The sequence below is a fragment of the Lithobates pipiens genome, unplaced genomic scaffold (genome assembly GCF_037356315.1).
Source record: "Lithobates pipiens isolate NorthernLeopardFrog02 unplaced genomic scaffold, aLitPip1_a1.2 Scaffold_22, whole genome shotgun sequence".
Taxonomy (NCBI): Eukaryota; Metazoa; Chordata; class Amphibia; order Anura; family Ranidae; genus Lithobates; species Lithobates pipiens.
In genome coordinates this window covers 39,847,837-39,866,819 of record NW_027507784.1, presented here as the reverse complement: position 1 = coordinate 39,866,819, position 18,983 = coordinate 39,847,837, and the positions used below count along the sequence as shown (strand labels likewise).

Here is an 18,983-nt window from a genome sequence, read left to right as displayed (position 1 = left end):
CCCCTGAACCGTACCAGGCCACGTGCCCTGAAGATGGGTGGGTGCTTTGGGGAAGGGGAGGCCCTGCGCCCCCCCCCCCACCCCATAGCACCTTGTGCCCATGTTATTGAGGACAAGGGCCTCTTCCCGGCAACCCTGGCCGTTGGTTGTCGGGGTCTGCGTGCAGGGGGGCTTATCGGAATCCGGGAGCCCCGCTCTTCTCCCCCTACTCTCAGCTGTGCATGCACGCGCCGTGACTGGCCGCGCAATCATCTGGGACCTGTGACGTGTCCCAGATGATTGCCTATAGGGAGGGGGGAGAGGGAAGTGATGTCGGGAGCCCAGGCGCTGAAGGAGGCTGACTACGAGGGACCCCCTAGCAACAGGCATTTAGAGGTGAGTAAAAAAATAAATAAAATTTCTCCAAGTGTGTTGTGTTTTTTTTTTTTTTTTTTTACCGCATTAAAACATTATTTTTTTTTTTTTTGGGTGGAATTACACTTTAAGCCTTCTGGTTGTCCCATCTAAACCAACTTCCATCCAATCTGCCCCTGATCCTTAAAGCAAGCAGCTCCCATCCTTGGATCCTCTTCCCTGTGCCCCAGGGTCCAAACCGTGACCACAGCTTCCGAATCACCCACCTGGCCCCGCCTACTGCCATTCTCCAGACTTTCCTATTGGCCACCAAATTGACAGGTAGTCCTACAAGCCAGGATGGTACAGGGAGCAACAGGAGACAAGTGTTATAAAGTGTAATGCCCCGTACACACGAGCGGACTTTTCAACATCCAAAGTCCGACGGACTGATTCCGTCAGACTATTCGATCGTGTGTGAGCTGCAACAGACTTTTGATTCACCAAAGTCTGACGGACTTTAGAATATGGAACATGCTTCAAATTTTTCCGACGGAACTCCGCCGGACCCGGTCCCTTCGAAAAATTCGCTCGTGTGTATGCTACTCCGACGGACTAAAACCGACGCTAGGGCAGCTATTGGCTACTGGCTATGAACTTCCTTATTCGAGTCCAGTCGTACGTCATCACGTTCGAATCCGTCGGAGTTTAGTGTGATTGTGTGTGGCCAAGTCCGCTCATTCGGAAACTCTGTCAGAACTCTGTCGGAACTCTGTCGGAACTCTGTCGGAACTCTGTCGGAACTCTGTCGGAACTCTGTCGGAACTCTGTCGGAACTCTGTCGGAACTCTGTCGGAACTCCGGCAGAACTCCGGCAGAACTCCTTCGGAAGTCTGTCGGACATAAGTCCTCTCGTGTGTACGGGGCTTATCAATACCCAAAATTTCTTAGACTGGGATTTTAATCTTTGCTTAAAAAAAAAAAAAAAAGTTTAGGTATTGCAAGGGGAATAGGCTTATACCGCGGTCAGAAAAAGCTCTGATGGTTTTTCCGACGGGATTCCGCTCAAGCTGTCTTGCATACACACGGCCACACAAAAGTCCTCTGAACTTTCGACCGCCAAGAATGCGGTGATGTACAACACTATGACGAGCCGAGAAAATGAAGTTCAATGCTTCCGAGCATGCGTCAAATTGTTTCCGAGCATGCGTAGGAATTTTGCATGTCGGAATTTGTACAGACGATCGGAAATTCCGACCGAAAAGTTGAGAACCTGCTTTCAATCTTTTGCTGGTCGAAACTCCGCCAGCAAAAGTCCGATGGAGCATACACACGGTCGGAATTTCCCACCAAAAGCTCTCATCCGACTTTTGCTGGCGGAATTTCCGATCGTGTGTTCGGGGCATTAGTTAGTATCAGCGGTGGTAAACCATGCACGAGAAAGGGACACCCAGGGACAGTCACAGAAGATCTGACCTGCAGTTTTATTGAAGACAGAAAACAAACACTGTTTCAATGCAGGAGAGGGATTAGTACAGCAATTCCATAGCATAAAACATACAAAACAACATCTTCATGTCCAAGCTACCCAACTAAACTCGTCTTCATGTCCAAGCCACCCAACTAAACTCATGCCAGTTCCTAATGGGGCACCAAATGTGTCCCCCCAAAACAAGCAGGCAGATCTTGTACTTTTTTTTTGTTTTGTTTTTTAGTGTTCTGTCAGCAGTCAGCCTTTTCACCCAGCAGTGAGCCTTCACAATAGAGAGTAAGCCCTGTGTATCAGGCCTGTGCACAGCTGAGACTCATAATGAGCATACTGGGGAATATACAGGATATGGACCGGCAATGCTGACTTTTTATTTGTCGACAGTGACATTAGTCATGCTGTCAGTAATCGCAGCCGAAGCTGGTAATGAGTAGAGAGCAGGGAGGATGTGTGCGCTGTACTCTCACTTCCTCTAGCTCTAGAAACTGATCTGGAGCCAAAATCGAGACCACCGCAGTGCCTGTGGGAGACTTCTTCCTATTTTACTTTGCTGCTAAGACATGAAGAACTGTGAGGCCATTACACAACATGTGACTGTTTCTGGAGAATGTGCTTATTTGCAGCCTGTATATGCTGTGTGGCTCCTGCAGTTGGAATATTTACTTATTCCTGATCTCTGCACTCTGTGTTACTTATTCCTGACCCCTGCACTCTGTGTTACTTATTCCTGACCCCTGCACTCTGTGTTACTTATTCCTGACCCCTGCACTCTGTGTTACTTATTCCTGACCCCTGCACTCTGTGTTACTTATTCCTGACCCCTGCACTCTGTGTTACTTATTCCTGATCCCTGCACTCTGTGTTACTTACTCCTGATCCCTGTACTCTGTGTTCGTTATGCACTCTTGACTCAGAGCATAGTAGGTTTTTATTTACCATATCTTTTTTTAAGCCCCTCCTACAAATTTCCCAGGTATTTTATAATGAAGTCTCATTACCAGGTAAGATGTAGATCTAGGAACGGAGGCGTTTCCCATCCGCAGTGCTGCAAAGTCTCTGGGCTCCAGGACCCAGAACAGAACTTATTAAGATTCTGAGAAAACAAAAAATGTTTTCTCCATATCGGTCACAAAAAACCCTGGAGCCTCTCACCGTGTGTGTGTGTGTGTGAAATGTCGGCGACCCGTGTACACCGAGGACAATCCTGCCAGCCAGTGCCGCATAGTAAAGATACTTTAAACTTTGGGGATCCCAAGGTGCATACTGGGAATTGTTATAACTAGAAACTAGGGGGGGGGGGGGGCCGAGGAGGTTTAGTCAGGGGAGACCCTTAAAACCTGGATTTGGTATAGTCCAAGTGTTTTTGTGTTTTTTTTTATTTTTTATTTTTTATTTTTTATGTACCAAACTCATTGTGTGTCTTTTGGTATTGTCTCATTTTTGTGGCTCTTGTCTCGCAGGTTGCTGGGTCTATGTAATAACTTTGCCTATGTGGTGATGCTGAGTGCTGCCCATGACATCCTCCGGACAGAGACCAATGAGACGTCAACGGTAAGTCATCCTGGAGGGGGGGCAGGAGCTGATTGGCAGAATCCACTCACAACGCACAAATCTTGTTTAGGAATAAAGGGTCAACGCTGACCAATGGGGAACAAAACCTTTACTGTGAGCTGTTAAAGTGGGAGTAAATTCCCTTGGCAGTGGTGGGTGGTGGTAATATTTTTTCGGGGAAGGGGCAAACAGTAGACCCCCCCCCCCCCCCCCCAGGTCGGGTCGGTGGGCGGGTCTGGTGCACTTACCCCATCTATGCAGCTCTTCAGCGGCAGCTTCCCTTGCTCAGCCCCCTATGTGATAAATACAAAATTAAGATTTTTATTTTTTTTTTCAAATTGTAAACAACTAAAGTTACACACAAGCACATAAAATCCAACTAAAAGTTTTTGAGGAACCCCCCTCACATATACGGACATACGAGCATAAATGCACGTGTTGGGAGGCGCCTACGCGTGAAAACGCTGATAGCGACACACATGCTACATATCGCCGCGTACGTCTGAGTGAAAGCAATGATTCTAGCACCAGACCTCCTCTGCAACACTAAACTGATGACATGTAGGGGGCTTTTAAAGCGTCCCCCTATGGAAAATGTAGGGTACTAAAGTTTGATGGCATTTTATGGGCGCACGCAAATTTTAGGTTTGATATGTTTGGTATCGAATTACTACTGCAACCTCCGCTTTTATATTTTACCAAAAAATTGGGTAATTTTCTTGCATTTGTGTGCCCTAAAATGAACTTTCATTTAATTATGGTAATATCGTGTGATCTAAAAAATTGGAACTACCACTATTTTATTTTATTCTCGAGGACAGTGGTGGCTGGCAAATGTTTTTTTTGTTGGGGGGGGCACAAACAAATCCCCCCCACTGTCTGTTGGTTGGTCCACCCGCACTTACCCCATCTAGGCAGCGGGGACTGGGCATCCAGGCATCAGCCAGCGGCTCTTCTCCTCCTCGCTTCCGCTGTGCGTCTCCTCCCCTCTTCCTAGGAGTCCTTTCAGCCAGTCGGGTGCCGGATATCAGAGCCGCTTCCTGATTGGCAGGGAGGAGAATCGGTGTTGCAACAGCGAATATTCATTCGCTGTTCTAACACACCTGGGTGGGCTCTGGACGCATTCCTCTGCCACCCGAGCCCACCCTATTTTGAAGCCTATTAGAGCCTCTGGCTCTAATCAGGTGCTTCAAAGAAGAAGAAGAAAACCCAGCTGCTGTAATTTATTGCACCTGGTGCCCTGAAAGGGGCCAGACGCATGAATAAGGGGCGGCTGCGATGGCCACGGATAGATTCATGCTATGCACGAATCTATTCTTTGTATATAGGGGGTGGCGTGGAGAGCGGGGACGGGGCCCGGGCTCCCATGATGGATGGGCCGCCCCTGCTCTAGGATGTCAAACTCTCCAATTACGTCACTTCCAGTGACTCTCCAGCAGAAGATTTTGATGAGATTTCTTCTGCCCATGCGCATGCAAGCCCCTGATAGAATAATAAATACCCTTTCTGATTTTCCAATCGCCGCATTGGCAGCCATTGGAGAACTCGACAAGTTAAAAAAAAAAAAAAGTTAGTGATATGCCCTGCACATGCATACTGCGCCGATTGGAAGATCCAACGAGGCTTCTGTTATTCTGTCAGGTGCATGCACACACATGGGCAGTAGAGCCAACTAGTCTAAATCTTCTGCTGGAGAGTCACCGGTTGTGACATAATTGGAGATTTCCTTCCACCCCCAATCACCCCCTACACTACACAATCAACATGCTATTTAAGCTTTTCAATAAAACCTTTTGCCTTTTCATCTCTTGCCTCATTTTGGACCCAGTGACCTAATCACCGGCCTGTGTGATTCTCTATGCAATGTGGGCAGATCGTGGCTGGTGGGAGGGGCATCAGCATCAGTGATCCTCTCAAGAGCCCGAGGCCCTGATGCAAGCGGTAATCTGGCTTGTGGGAGGGGTTATACAAATATGAAATTGTCTTGATGGGCAGGTGTCAGTCTGGAGGAGTGGGTGTTACTAAGCAGATTGCATTTACATAGGCGACACCCACCTGAGACGCTGAGCCTCCATGATTGAAGTAACTGACATCTAATGAATGAAAGGGGCGGGCCAGGGACAGTCAGGCTGGAAGGGGGGACTAGATGATGTTGGATGTCCTCCAGCCAGGAAATAAGACTGGCTCTATCTGACTTGCTGCAGCTTCTAATGCGCATTGGAGGTTATTTACTAATGGAAAATCCACTTTGCACTGTAAGTGCACTTGAAAGTAAAGTCACTGTAGATCTGAGGGGGACATGCAAGGAAAATAAAAAACAGCATTTTAGCTTTAATATGATTGGATGATAAAATCAGCAGAGCTTCCCCTCATTTCAGATCTTCCCCTTTGATTTAGAGCAACTGCACTTTCAAGTGCACTTGCAGTGCAAAGTGGCTTTCCCTTTCGTAAATATCCCCCCCATGGTGTTCACAGTGTGCAGTGAAATCAGAGTAAGCAATTTCAGTCCCAGAGAGGAGCCGATACAACCGTGCAAGTCTAGAGCTCCGCTTTAATTGTTGTCTACTTTTTTTTAATTCTAGGTGAATGTTACAAATTCCAGCAGCAGCCGATATGACTGTAATCAGATTTCCACCGCCGTACGTATTCATCAGACTTACCATCCACCTTGTGCCCCGAGATCACCCATCGCTTAATTAAAAATATGACCTTTTATCTGTCTGTTTCTCTCTCTGTCACTTTATAATTCTGTCTTTTTGGATCTTTTTTTTTATCTCTCCTACAGGCCGTCCTCTTGGCTGACATCTTGCCCACACTGGTCATTAAATTCACTGCACCATTCTACATTGAGCAGATTCCTTATAAGTAAGTGACTTCTTAGGTATATATCTCATAATGTTCCCCCCACAACAGTCACACACTATTATTATACATTTTATATAGACCTGACATATTCCATAGTGCTGTACAGAGAACATTGAGCCAGTCTCTTCAGTCTCTGCAACAGAAGAGCTTACACTCTAATGTCCCCCCACAGTCGCACACTATTATTATTATTATTATTATACATTTATATAGCTCTGACATATACCGCAGTGTTGTACAGAGAACACTGAGCCAGTCACATCAGTCTCTGTGCCAGAAGAGCTTACACTCTCTAATGTCCCTCCACAGTCACACACTATTAATAATAATTATAATAGTGTGTGACTGTGGAGGGACATTAGACTGTAAGCTCTTCTGGCTCAGTGTTCTCTGCACAGCACTACTGTGTCAGAGCTATATATATATATACACACACACACACACACACACACACACTCTGTAAGCTCTTCTGGCACTGATGTGACTGGCTCAGTGTTCTATGTACAGCATGATTGTATATGTCAGAGATATATAGATGCATAATAATATTATACACCTACAGTGTATAGCTCAGATATATACTGCAGTGCTGTACAGAGAACACTGAGCCAGTCACATCAGTGACCAGAGGAGCTTACACTCTAATGTCCCCACCACAATTGCAAAACATAATTGGGTCAGAAGGCCGTTAGCCTGCTAGTAGAGGAATGTACAAACTCCATGCAGACAGAGGTTTCGGTAGAATTGAGCCTAATATGGCGATGTGGCAGAGCCCACCACTGTCCTGGCACATGGTTTCCCATTGTGATGTCTCTCCTGCCTCTCAGTTACAGGGTGTGTGTGTGCGTCATCACCGCGGCCAGCAGCTTCCTCCTTGTGTCCTTCTCCACAGATATAGCAGTGAGCCTATTGGGTGAGTATATCATAAAACCCATATCCATCTCTTCTCTGTGCTTGGCAACTTTTTTTTATTTTTAAGCAGAGTTCTTCTTTAATGGAAACTTGTCACAACAGGAATATATAGTCTGCCATTGCTGCCCGCTTCTGGAAAAAGAATTGCTTCGCTCCCATGCCAACCCTCTGGGTTCAATACTTTAATCCAATTCATGTATGCAAGGAGTTGTGTTTTTTTTATTTATTTTTTTGTTTCCCCAATGCTACCGACCTTCACGTTTTGTTCACTTTTTCTTTTCTTTCATAAAAAACTGATGTCCCCCCCCCCCCCCCCTCCAGGTGTGATCTTTGCCAGCGTGTCCTCCGGATTGGGGGAGATCACCTTTCTCAGCCTCACCGCTTTCTTTTACAGGTAACTAGCTGAAGTCTATACTGTCATTTATTTAATAAAATAGTAGTGAATTGATATGGCAACTAATCAGAGTCCATCTTTTGTTAATCCTGTATTGGTCTGATTGTGTGCTGTTGACTTATGCACCCCCGGGGGGGGAAGCCATTATTTTCAGTCCTCTATACACCCCCCACCCCCCATACTTACCTCGGCTGTGCAGTTGGTTTTGCACAGAGTGGCCCCGATCCTCCTCTTCTGGGATCCCTCAGCAGCGCTCCTGGCTCCTCCTCTTCTCCAGCGCCCTATCAGAGAAGCGCTCTCCTTCCTTGTTTACATTCCTTGTAATAGGAATAAAAGTGATAAAAAAAAATGTAAAGGGAAAGTGTCCCCAAGAGCCCCCTTGCAGAAGGGAATGCATATGTAAACGGCGTTCAAACCACACATGTGAGGCATGTGAAGCAAACGTTAGAGGGAGAGCAATAATTCTAGCCTAAGACCTCCTTTGTAATTCTAAACAGGTAGCCTGTAAACATTTTTGAAAGTGTAGCTTATGGAGATTTTTAAGTACCGAAGTTTGGTGCCATTCCACGAGTGTGCGCAATTTTAAAGCGTGACGTATTGGGCATCTATTTACTCGGCATAACATCATCTTTCACATTATACAAAAAAATCAGGCTTACTTTAGTGTTTTTTTTCATTAACCACTTTAAGACCGGTCTTCTGTCAAAAACTGTCCTGCCATCGGATAGTGTCTGCCCCTGTACTGCGCAGGCGCAGCGCGGAGTATTATTATTATACAGGATTTATATAGCGCCGACAGTTTACGTAGCGCTTTACAACATTAGGGTAGACAATACAATACAATACAATTCAAGACAGGGGGAATCGGAGGGCCCTGCTCGTTAGAGCTTACAATCTAGGAGTAGAAAGAGACTCCGAAAGTCTCCAAAGAAGAACGGCGCCTGCGCACTGAGTCCAGGTGCAAGCCCCACCATCCAGGTGGACATACGGTTGCACATGGTAACAGGGCCCCACGCTTCGCTCGCCACGCTTTGGGCACGGCCTCACTTCGCTCGGGTACTTTTTATTATAACTCTTATGTCCACTTGGCTGGTGGGGTTTGAACCTGAACTCACTGTGCAGGCGCCGTTCATCTTCGGAGACTTTTCGAATCTCCTTGACCTCCGTACTGCACAAGCGCAGTACAGGGCGGACACTTTCCGATGGGGGATATTATTCGACACATCAACGGGCCTCTTTTTTTAGATGTGGTGTTTACAAATCAAAAACAGTGTTTGTTTGTTTTTTGCTAGAAAATTACTTAGAACCCCCAAACATTATACATTTTTTTTCTAACACCCTAGAGAATAAAATGGCAGCCGTTGCAATACTTTCTGTCACAATGTATTTGCACAGCGGTCTTACAAGCGCACTTTTTGTTTTGAAAAAAATAAGACAACAGTAAAGTTAGCCCAATTTTTTTATATTGTGAAAGATATAGTTGCGCCGAGTAAATTGATACCCAACACGTCACGCTTCAAAATTGCTCCCACTCATGGAATGGCGACAAACTTTTACCCTTAAAAATCTCCATAGGCGACGTTTAAAAAATTCTACCGGTTGCATGTTTTGCATTACAGAGGAGAACTAGTATTATTGCTCTCACTCTAACGATCGCGTCGATACCTCACATGTGTGGTTTGAACACCATTTTCATATGTGGGCGCTGCTCACGTATACGTTCGCTTCTGCACGCAAACTCTGCGGAATGGAGAGCGTTTACAATTTTTTTTTTTTTTTTTTACTGTTTACTTTTTTTTTTTCTACATTTTTTAAAAATAAAAATGTCACTTTTATTCCTATTACAAGTAATGTAAACATCCCTTGTAATGGGGAAAAAAAAGCATGACAGGGCCTCTTAAATATGAGATCTGGGGGTCAAAAAAGACCTCACATCTCATATTTACACTAAAATACAAAAAAAAAAAAAAAATTAAAAATGTTGTCATTAAAAAAAAATATATATATATATATATATAATACAGTGGGGATCGAAAGTTTGGGCACCCCAGGTAAAAATGTGTATTAATATAAACTTTTGCAGACGCCATTTTTTTTTTGTTTTCTGTCATTTTCAAAGTGTAAATGATGAAAATAAAATCTAACTTTTTTTGACATATAAGAATGTCTAATCTGTAATTTGATGCCATTTGGAGATTTTTCCATCTTTCCTTGGCTTTGTTATGCACATTAATACACATTTTTACCTGGGGTGCCCAAACTTTCGATCCCCCCTGGTGTGTGTGTGTGTGTGTGTGTGTGTGTATATATATATATATATATATATATATATATATATATATATATATATATATATATATTGCCCCTTTTAAGAGCTATAGGCGGAAGTGACGTTATTTTATCCTGCTGACGTCCGGACCTTTTCTACTCCCGATGGCCACAGTCTGGCCCCCCTGAAGTCTAAAGGACAGTTAAAGGGCCCCTTGCTTAGAAAGTTTGGAGACCCCTGGATTAAGGTGTCTGTGGGTGGATATCAGTGCTGACGTATGTTCCTGACACTCATTAGAACTGAAGAAATAGCTCAGAGAAGCTACAAAACGTCAACATTATAGGAAAAATCCAGTTGAATGTGACTAACTACTACGAGATATACCATGACCTGGTAAATGAGAACCTCCAAAAGGATAGAAGTTGTAAAATATAACTTTTTCCACAATCCGCCTCTATATGGTTTATTTAGTTACCGTTTCTACAAATGATCAAAGTTCTCTATAAATACATAATAAACATTTTACTTTTTGCCTCTTCCTGCTTCTCTCTTGATTGGCCCATGGGTCTTCCTATCAGTGACGTGGTGTCGTATTGGTCCTCTGGGACGGGCGGTGCCGGTATCCTTGGTGCCCTCTCCTATCTGGGACTCACAGCGGCTGGTCTGTCCCCGCGGAACTCCTTGCTGGTCATGTTGATTATCCCCATACTGCTCCTCGTAAGGTGAGTACAGAAATTTGGACACCTCCTGTGTGAATTAATTCTATCAGGTTAACCAAATTAAACTTTGGATGAAGTTTCATAGAATCTTTCTGCAGGAACCTCCTGGGTAAAATAAACTGAGCGGTGTCACGGTCTTCTCTTTCTCAGTTATTTTTTCCTCTTAGTCCCGCCACCTTCTCTTCCTCGTTGGAGGTTCCCTAAAGGATCCAGCAGAAGCTACATCCCTACTCACCAGCGACCCCTGCTGAATGAATCCTCTGTCCAGCAGACAGGTACACTTTGAATGCCAGAACTGTATTACAACAGGTAGATAAAAGTATGCTTTAACCTTTTTTGCTCCCAGGGCTGTTTTTTTGCATTTTTTTTTTTTTTTAATTAGAATAAAAAATCATTTTAGGCCTGAAGACTATACAAAAAAACCCAAACATTATATATTTTCTGAAAGCAGACACCCTGGAGAAAAAAATAGTGGTAGTTCCAATTTTTTATGTCGCACAATATTACCGCAAAGTTTCAGTAAAACTGTTTTTCAAACCACTGGTGCTAGTTCACATCAGATGAAATTCCGTGTGCTTTTTTTCTGCACTAAAAATGCATGCACAGTGTTTTCCATGTATTCCAATGGCTCTAGTTCACACCATGCAGACAGTTTCCGGTCCATTTCTGGTGCACAAACTGACTGGAAACTGGCTGCTGACTTGTGTGATCTAGAGCCATAGGAATACATGGAAAACACTGTGCATGCATTTTGTGCAGAAATAAAAGCCCATGGAATTGCATCTGGTGTGAACTGGTTCTAAGGGATCGTTAACAACTGCAAAACTGTAGTGATGAAATGCTCATCGCTTTCAGTTTCTTAGACCAGTGGTCTCCAAACCATTTGCTTGCCTTTTCAGCCCTTGGGACAGTATTCCTCCCTCTGACATCAACAATGGGGTATTATTCCTCTTACTGACACCAATTGTGGAGCATAAATTCTTCCTCCTGACACCAATGATGGGGCACTATTCCTCCCACTGACGCTAATGATGGGGTATTATTCCTCCTATTCCTCCCACTGACACCAATGAAGGGGCACTAATCCTCCACACTGATACCAATGATGGGGCACAATTCCTCCCACTGATACCAATGACGGGCCATTATTCCTCCCACTGATACCAATGATGAGCCATTATTCCTCCGCACTGATACCAATGATGGGGCACTGATACCAATGATAGGGCACAATTCCTCCTGCTGATACCAATGATGGGGCACAATTCCTCCCACTGATATCAATGACGGCCCATTATTCCTCCCACTGATATCAATGACGGCCCATTATTCCTCCCACTGATACCAATGATGAGCCATTATTCCTCCCACTGATACCAATGATGAGCCATTATTCCTCCGCACTGATACCAATGATGGGGCACAATTCCTCCTGCTGATACCAATGATGGGGCACGATTCCTTTCACTGATACCAATAAAGGGGCACTATTCCTCCCACTGACACCAATGAAGGGGCACTATTCCTTCTCCTGACCACAGGGGTGCTATGTGATTTTATATATATATATATATATATATATATATATATATATACATATATATATATATATATACACATACATACATACATACATACATACATACATACATACATACATACATACATACATACATACATACATCCACCCCCTTTTTTTTTTTTTTTTAATCCCACTGACCACCGAGCCTGAGGCATTATCTACTCCCACTGGCCAGCCTTTTCTGCCCTAAAGTCTGAAGGACCATAAATTGGCCCTTTTTATTTTAAAAAGTTTTGAGACCCCTGTCTTAGACAATCGAGATGAGCAGAGACATTCCAGTCTCTGATCAGCTCTATGGTTGGCCAGCGCTGATATTGCTTGTGCAAGAAAGCTGACCGCTGGCTGAAAAAAAAAAAACAATACCAGGATGATGCCTGCAGCTGCAGGCGTCATCCTGCTATAACCACCCAAAGTCTGACAATGTAATATGAGTTTTGATTGGGTGTCTGTTGCTGTGTTTTTACAGGTCCTCATTTGACACCATCTGGTCCCCATCTGACGCTCCTTAAAAAGTGGCAAATCATTAAGGTGAGACAAGGATGCTTTATTAGTATTAAAGGTAACTTGCATTGTGAGAATATGAAGGTTGGCCTCTTAGTTGCCTGGCGTTAAAGCAGAGTTCCGCAGTTTTTTTTTTTAAAAGTCAGCAGCTACAAACACTGCAGCTGCAGACTTTCAAAATATGGGCACTCCCCTGTCCAGCACGCCCGCTATGTGGGCACCCGAAGCCGATCTGTTGCTCGGCTCTCGGGTGCTGCCGCCGACATCTTCACTATGGGAATTAGGAAGTGAAGCCTTGCGGCTTCCCTACTGCGCATGCGCGAGTCGCGCTGTGCAATACGGACTGTCCCTACTGTCTCTGGGACCCGTGTATTTCCCAGCAGACAGCGGGCAAGGGACAGGAAGTGGCGTAAATATCTGCAGATTCTGCAGGTATCTATGCCCGGAAGTGGGTGCAAATACCTGTACTATACAGGTATCTGCCCACCCCCCCCCGAAAGGTGCCAATTGTGGCACCGGAGGGGGGTGAGGGTTCTGATGAGCGGAAGTTCCATTTTAGGGTGGAGCTCCACTTTAATGAACGCATTCAGTGTGTAGAGGACACATAAAAAGGAATGAGCATGGGGAAGCCATCAGCAGGTACATACTTTTATGGCTGGTTTCTGCTGTTTTTATTTTTCTCCTTTTTTTTTATCTTGCCTATTTTCTTTTTTGATGGCTCATGTCAGATAGTGATTATCAATGGCGATCACTACTGTAATCACTTTGTCTGCTCCCAGCCGCGATCACCACAGGTAATTGTTGGCTGTGTAGTGAGGCACCAATAGGTGCGCCCGCCTGTGACGTGTCATAATGAAGGAGGAGCTTAGCGGTTGCACCTACCCGCTGAGGGTACCACAGGACAAACTGCTCATTTACCTATCCTTATTGTTGGTGTATTTTATGTGTGGCCCAAGACCATCCCGCATCTTCTTCCAATGTGGCTCAGGAAGGTCAAACATTTAAACACCCCTGCTTTTGAGTGAGGCTTGGATCTGTATTGGTTTCTGCCTCACTTTCCGGTCTCCCTATGCCCGTTCTCGATAAATACTGTGTGGTGACCAAATATGACTTCCTTGCCCTGGAAGACGTAATTTATGGCGAAACATATACGCTGACGTTCGTGAGGTCATCCTGAAGTCTGGAATTGGCCTGGTCGATTCCCAGGACCAGCTCCATTTATCATATGCATTACATACATTTTGTGAGTATTTTAGCTTTTTTTTTTTTTAATATATAAACTTTAGTCCATCTGGTTTTGCACTATGGCACCCTTGGCTTTTCAGTTTATGCCCATCCTGGAGAATCAGAAGGTGACCAATAGAGACCTGTATGTGATGAGTGTTACACCTTACCACGGAGGATCCCCTGTACACAAACACATGCTGACTTCTTTTAAAATAGAGGGTCAAGTTGCTCTGGTAAGCACTGTTGCACACTATTCCTCTTACAAGGCATGCTTACATGTCTTGTAATAGGAATGAAAGTAATCAAAAAAAAATGAAAGTGTCAAATTAGAAAAGTAAAATTTAAACGATGAAAAAAAAAAAAAAATGAAAGCGCCCCTTTCCCCGCGTGCTCACGCGCAGAAGTGCCCACATATGTAAACGACGTTCAAACCACACATGTAAGGTATCGCCACGAATGTGGGAGCGAAAGCAATAATTCTAGTGCTAGACCTCCTCTAACTCTAAACGGGTAACCTGTAAAAAAAAAAAAAATGTAACGTGACGTCTCTGGGGATTTTTAAGTGCGGAAGTTTGGCGCCATTCCACAAGTGTGCGCAATTTTAAAGCGTAACATGTTGGGTATCTATTTACTCGGCGTAACATCATCTTTCACATGATGCAAAACAATTGAGCTATGTTGTGTTTTTTATTTTTTATTTTTTTTTGTTTGTTTTGTAAAAAGTGTTTGGAAAATTACTGCACAAATACCGTGCAAGAGAATTTTTTATATATATATATATATATATATATATATATATATATATATATATATATATATATATATATATATATATTTCAAACCGTTCTGTTTTTTTAATTTTTTTTAGTTTATAGCGCAAAGAATAAGAAAACCCAGTAGTGATCAAATACCACCAAAAGAGTGGTCTATTTGTGGGAAAAATTTTTTTTATTTTTTTTGTTAAAGTAACACAGTACCAAAAAATTGCCTGGTCATGAAGGGGGGTAAATCTTCCAGAGGGCAAGTGGTTATGGAGGGTTTCAATTTAATATTTTTGGTTGAACTAGATGGACTTGTGTCTTTTTTTTTTTTTTTTTTTTCTAACCTAATTTAATTATAGTAGTGGTTGGAGAAAGGTATCTCATACAGTCTCCACTGTTGTTCTTCACAGTCTCTACTGAAGTATATGATTCCCCTGTCTTTGGTGTACTTTGCAGAATACTTCATTAACCAGGGCCTGGTGAGTACGGCTTTTCCAGGGTGGTAGATGGAGAGCATGGTATCAATGCTGGCTAATCCCCTTTTTTTTTTTTTTTTTTTTTCTCCTAGTTTGAATTAATTTATTTCCCTGACATCACGACGAGCCACTCGGAGCAGTACAGATGGTAAGTCATTTTCTTAGACTGTATCTCTAACCTTCTCAAACCTTGGTCAGTCATTGCAAACCCACACAAAAGACAGGAGGTGCCGTCCCAGGCTCCTGTCGGTCCAAGTCTGGTGAACAGCTGCTGGTGAGTGCAGGTTAGGAAGGAGCTCATCTCCGCTCAATATATGCAAACAGGGAAAAGGGATCAATCCCAGGTGCCGCATGAAACCCATAGATAACAATGGTGAAAGCAGTGTCAGCTCAAGCTCCAGCCAGGCCATTCCTCCCCCTGTGTGTTTTGCCCCACCCACGTGGCTTAGTCATGGAGGCCCATTAATAAGCCCTGTGAGTGAGGCGAAATGCGTCAATGCATGGCCTGAATGTAGTCTGGACTGACACTGCTTTCACCGTTGTTGCCTATGGGTTTGGTCCGATTTGTGGCATCTGGATTGATCCCTTTTCCCTGCTTGGACAGTCATGTCACAAGGCAGAGTAGAGTCTTTGCAGGTTACAGTATATTACACACCCAACTGGATCTGATACCCATGTGTTACTGGATATGGAGAGCGGGAGTTGGAGGGTCATCCTAAAGAGCAAATGCTTCCCTCCGCTCCAACTAGCTTCATCTGTGAGCTCAATCGCCAGCGCTAACCTCTTCCCTCTCGCTTCTGTCAAAGTGTTGGATCTTCAGCCCTTTTGATTGATGAACGCAGGATAGCAAAACTCCCGTGCATGCGCAGGAGTTGATTCACCGCAGCACCTAGGAACTGTCATGAGAATGTGCAATGAGCAGCGCATGCACAGCTCAGTGTACCTGCAAAAGAAGATTGTGAACAGCCAAGCTAGTTTGTTTTATTGCAGAAGAGACGTGCTATAAAGATTTACTTGACCAGTTCCTCTGACCTACTTCCCTTCTACTGGGTTTTGCATTTCCTAGACCTTACAGTCTACTGTATAAGAATGCAAAACCTAATTGAAGTGAACAAAAGACCATCGACACTGTAAGGTGCAGTGACCCATAGCATACAAAACAAAGTGAAGTTGGGTCAGTGTAAGCTGAATTCTGATTGGTGGGTATAGGTTACTACATATTACCTACTGTTCTTTGCTTTATTTAACCGCTTTGCACCCACGCTATAGCCTCATGACGGCTACTGCGCAGACCTTAATTGCTAGGAGGTCATCAATAGATGTCCTCCCATGCATGAGCTGCCTGTGCGCTCCCTGCGGGACACGCTCTGTGATCACAAAGTCAATGAGACTCAGGTGATCACAGATCGGAGTAATCCCGGCACGTGATCCGCTGTCAGCCAATGACAGCTGATTACATGATGTAAACAAAAGATCGGTAATTGGCTTTTTTTTTTCTGTCACACTGTCAGCGTGAGCAGAAAAAAAAAAGCTGATCACTGGCTTGTGTCAGGGGGACAGCGGTCCCGAAGAGGGTTAGACACCCAAGTATCTGTGCCCACCAGTGCCATCTGCCAGTGCATAGCAATGCCGCCCACCTGTGCCACCTATGTCCATCTGTGCCCCCAATTAGAGCCCATAAGTGCCACCCACCAGTGCCGCCTCATCAGTGCCACCTACCAGTGCCCACCTGTACCACCTATCAGTGCTGCCAATCAGAGCCCATCGATGAAGGAGAAAAATTACCAGTTTTTTGTTGTTTTTTTCAAAATCTTTATTTTTTTTTATTTATTTTTTTTTTAGTATTTTTTTGCTAAAAAACAAAACAAAAAAAATCCGGCAGATTAAATACCACCAAAAGAAAGCTCTACTTTTGGGGAAAAAAATTTATAAAAATGTCATTTGTGTACAGTGTTACATGTTGTCATTCAAAGAGTGACAGCTCTGAAAGCTGAAAATTGGCCTGGGCAGGAAGGGGGGTATGCGTGCCCGGTAAGGAAGTGGTTAATGTGTCTGTGTGTCACCTGGTTTTCTCCTCTTCAGGTATCAGATGCTGTACCAGGCCGGAGTGTTTATATCTCGATCATCTGTTCGCTGTGTCACTATTAGACGCATTTGGGTCCTTGCATGTCTCCAGGTAAGTAAACACATTTAACAGAAATACGGCAGGCTGCTAAATTAAGGTAGATCCAACCCCCATTTCTAAAATCTTATAGAAGCTTTAACATGTCAATAGTTCAATAGTTATCAATATTTTTAGATCTGCAGAATTAATTAACCAGTTCTCACCCAGGCCAATTCTGACATTTCTCTCCTACATGTAAAAAGCTGTATTTTTTTATTTTTTTTGCTAGAAAATTACTTGGAACCCCCAAACATTATAATTTTATTTTTCTTTAGCAGAGACCCTGAATAAAAAAAATGGTGGGTGTTGCAATTTTTTTATGTCACATGGTAATTGCGCAGCAGTTTTTTTTTATTTTTTATAAATGCACTTTTTTTTGCACACAAACACTAAATAATACACAATTTTTTGAAAGAATATAAAATATGATGTTATACAAAGTAAATAGATACCAAACATGTCTCGCTTTAAAATGTGTGTACGTCTGTGGCATGGTGCAATACTACACTACCTAATAATCTTTATTAGCGTTAAAAGCCTTTACAGGTTATCAGTTTAGAGTTACGCAGGAGGTCTGGAGCTAAAAATTATTGCTCTCGCTCTGACGTTTTGTGATCACGGAACATTTGCACTCGCGTTTACATGTAAGCATGGGGGGGGATGCTTTATTTATTATATATATATATATATATATATATATATATATATATATATTATAATATAATTTTTTTTTTTTTTTTTTTACACTATCACTTTAACTTTTACATTTTTACCAACTTTATTGCGAAAGTATGGCCCTCTTTATGGAGAAATCTGGGGTCTATTCCAGCACAAATCTCTCCTCCGGGCTCCAGTGCAGACACAGATCGGTCTGATCAGCTGCTTCCCTGGCCGGTAAACCAAGAGTCAAAACTGGAAGTGAGCTTGTCGTTTCCAGGGTCACAGAGAGGGAACAAAGAGCATCAGTCCCCTCTTTCTGTGTAGTGATGCCCTCGCCACCAGTCTTATCACTCCCCGGCTCCGCTATCAGATGGCAGAGCCTGGGAAAGGCGGCAGTGGGGGGCCCCTTCAACCACCTGCAGAAGTGATCGAGTGGCTATTCAGCCACTCGATCACTTCTGCTTAGAAGGGAATTTGCCGGGTGAAAATGTTCATACGGAGATGATGCCTCACCTGCAGGCATTATCCCGGTATAACCACTTCAACCGGAGGACGTCATACGGGCATGAAGTAGTTAAAATAATACCTGCTTGTCCTGCATGCAAATGGTTAGCTTTAGTCTTTACAGTTTTTGTTTTTTTTGTTTTGTTTTGTTTTTTGGAAGCCAATAACCTTTTCTATGTCTGTTTTTCTCAGTGTGGACTGGCCACCTTCCTCCTCATCGGAGTGTACTACCTCTTCCTCATCAAGTTCACACTGTATGGAATTTGTGCCATTATAACATTTGAGGGGCTTCTGGGGGGAGCTGCATACGTCAACACCTTCAACAACATTGCCATAACGGTGAGTTCCAATGTGCTTGTCCTACATCCGCACCGGCTGTCTGCAGCGGCCAATCAAATCCCAGGTCCTATTGTGTTTTTTAATTGATGTAATCTATCATCGGGTTGCTCTGGGTGCATCCTTACAATATAATAGTTGCATAGTTAGTCTGGTTGAAAAAAGGCACAAGTCCATCTAGTTCAACTAATAGAAGAGGATAGAAAAATAATATATATGTATACAGTGGAACCTTGGATT

The 18,983-nt window shown here is 43.7% G+C and overlaps 1 protein-coding gene across 1 annotated transcript in view; it reads left to right on the top strand.

Annotated features, from left to right (window-relative positions):
- The window catches only part of CLN3 (CLN3 lysosomal/endosomal transmembrane protein, battenin), a 29,527-nt gene that overhangs the window by 2,461 nt on the left and 8,083 nt on the right, over positions 1–18,983 (top strand). Inside the window, exons 3-14 of the mRNA XM_077447426.1 lie at positions 3,283–3,373; positions 5,956–6,012; positions 6,159–6,238; positions 7,066–7,151; positions 7,472–7,544; positions 10,392–10,535; positions 10,683–10,807; positions 12,581–12,642; positions 15,014–15,082; positions 15,172–15,227; positions 17,162–17,255; positions 18,600–18,746. Of these exons, the coding sequence (XP_077303552.1) occupies positions 3,283–3,373; positions 5,956–6,012; positions 6,159–6,238; positions 7,066–7,151; positions 7,472–7,544; positions 10,392–10,535; positions 10,683–10,807; positions 12,581–12,642; positions 15,014–15,082; positions 15,172–15,227; positions 17,162–17,255; positions 18,600–18,746 (1,084 nt within the window). The remainder of the gene's footprint in view (positions 1–3,282; positions 3,374–5,955; positions 6,013–6,158; positions 6,239–7,065; positions 7,152–7,471; positions 7,545–10,391; positions 10,536–10,682; positions 10,808–12,580; positions 12,643–15,013; positions 15,083–15,171; positions 15,228–17,161; positions 17,256–18,599; positions 18,747–18,983) is intronic.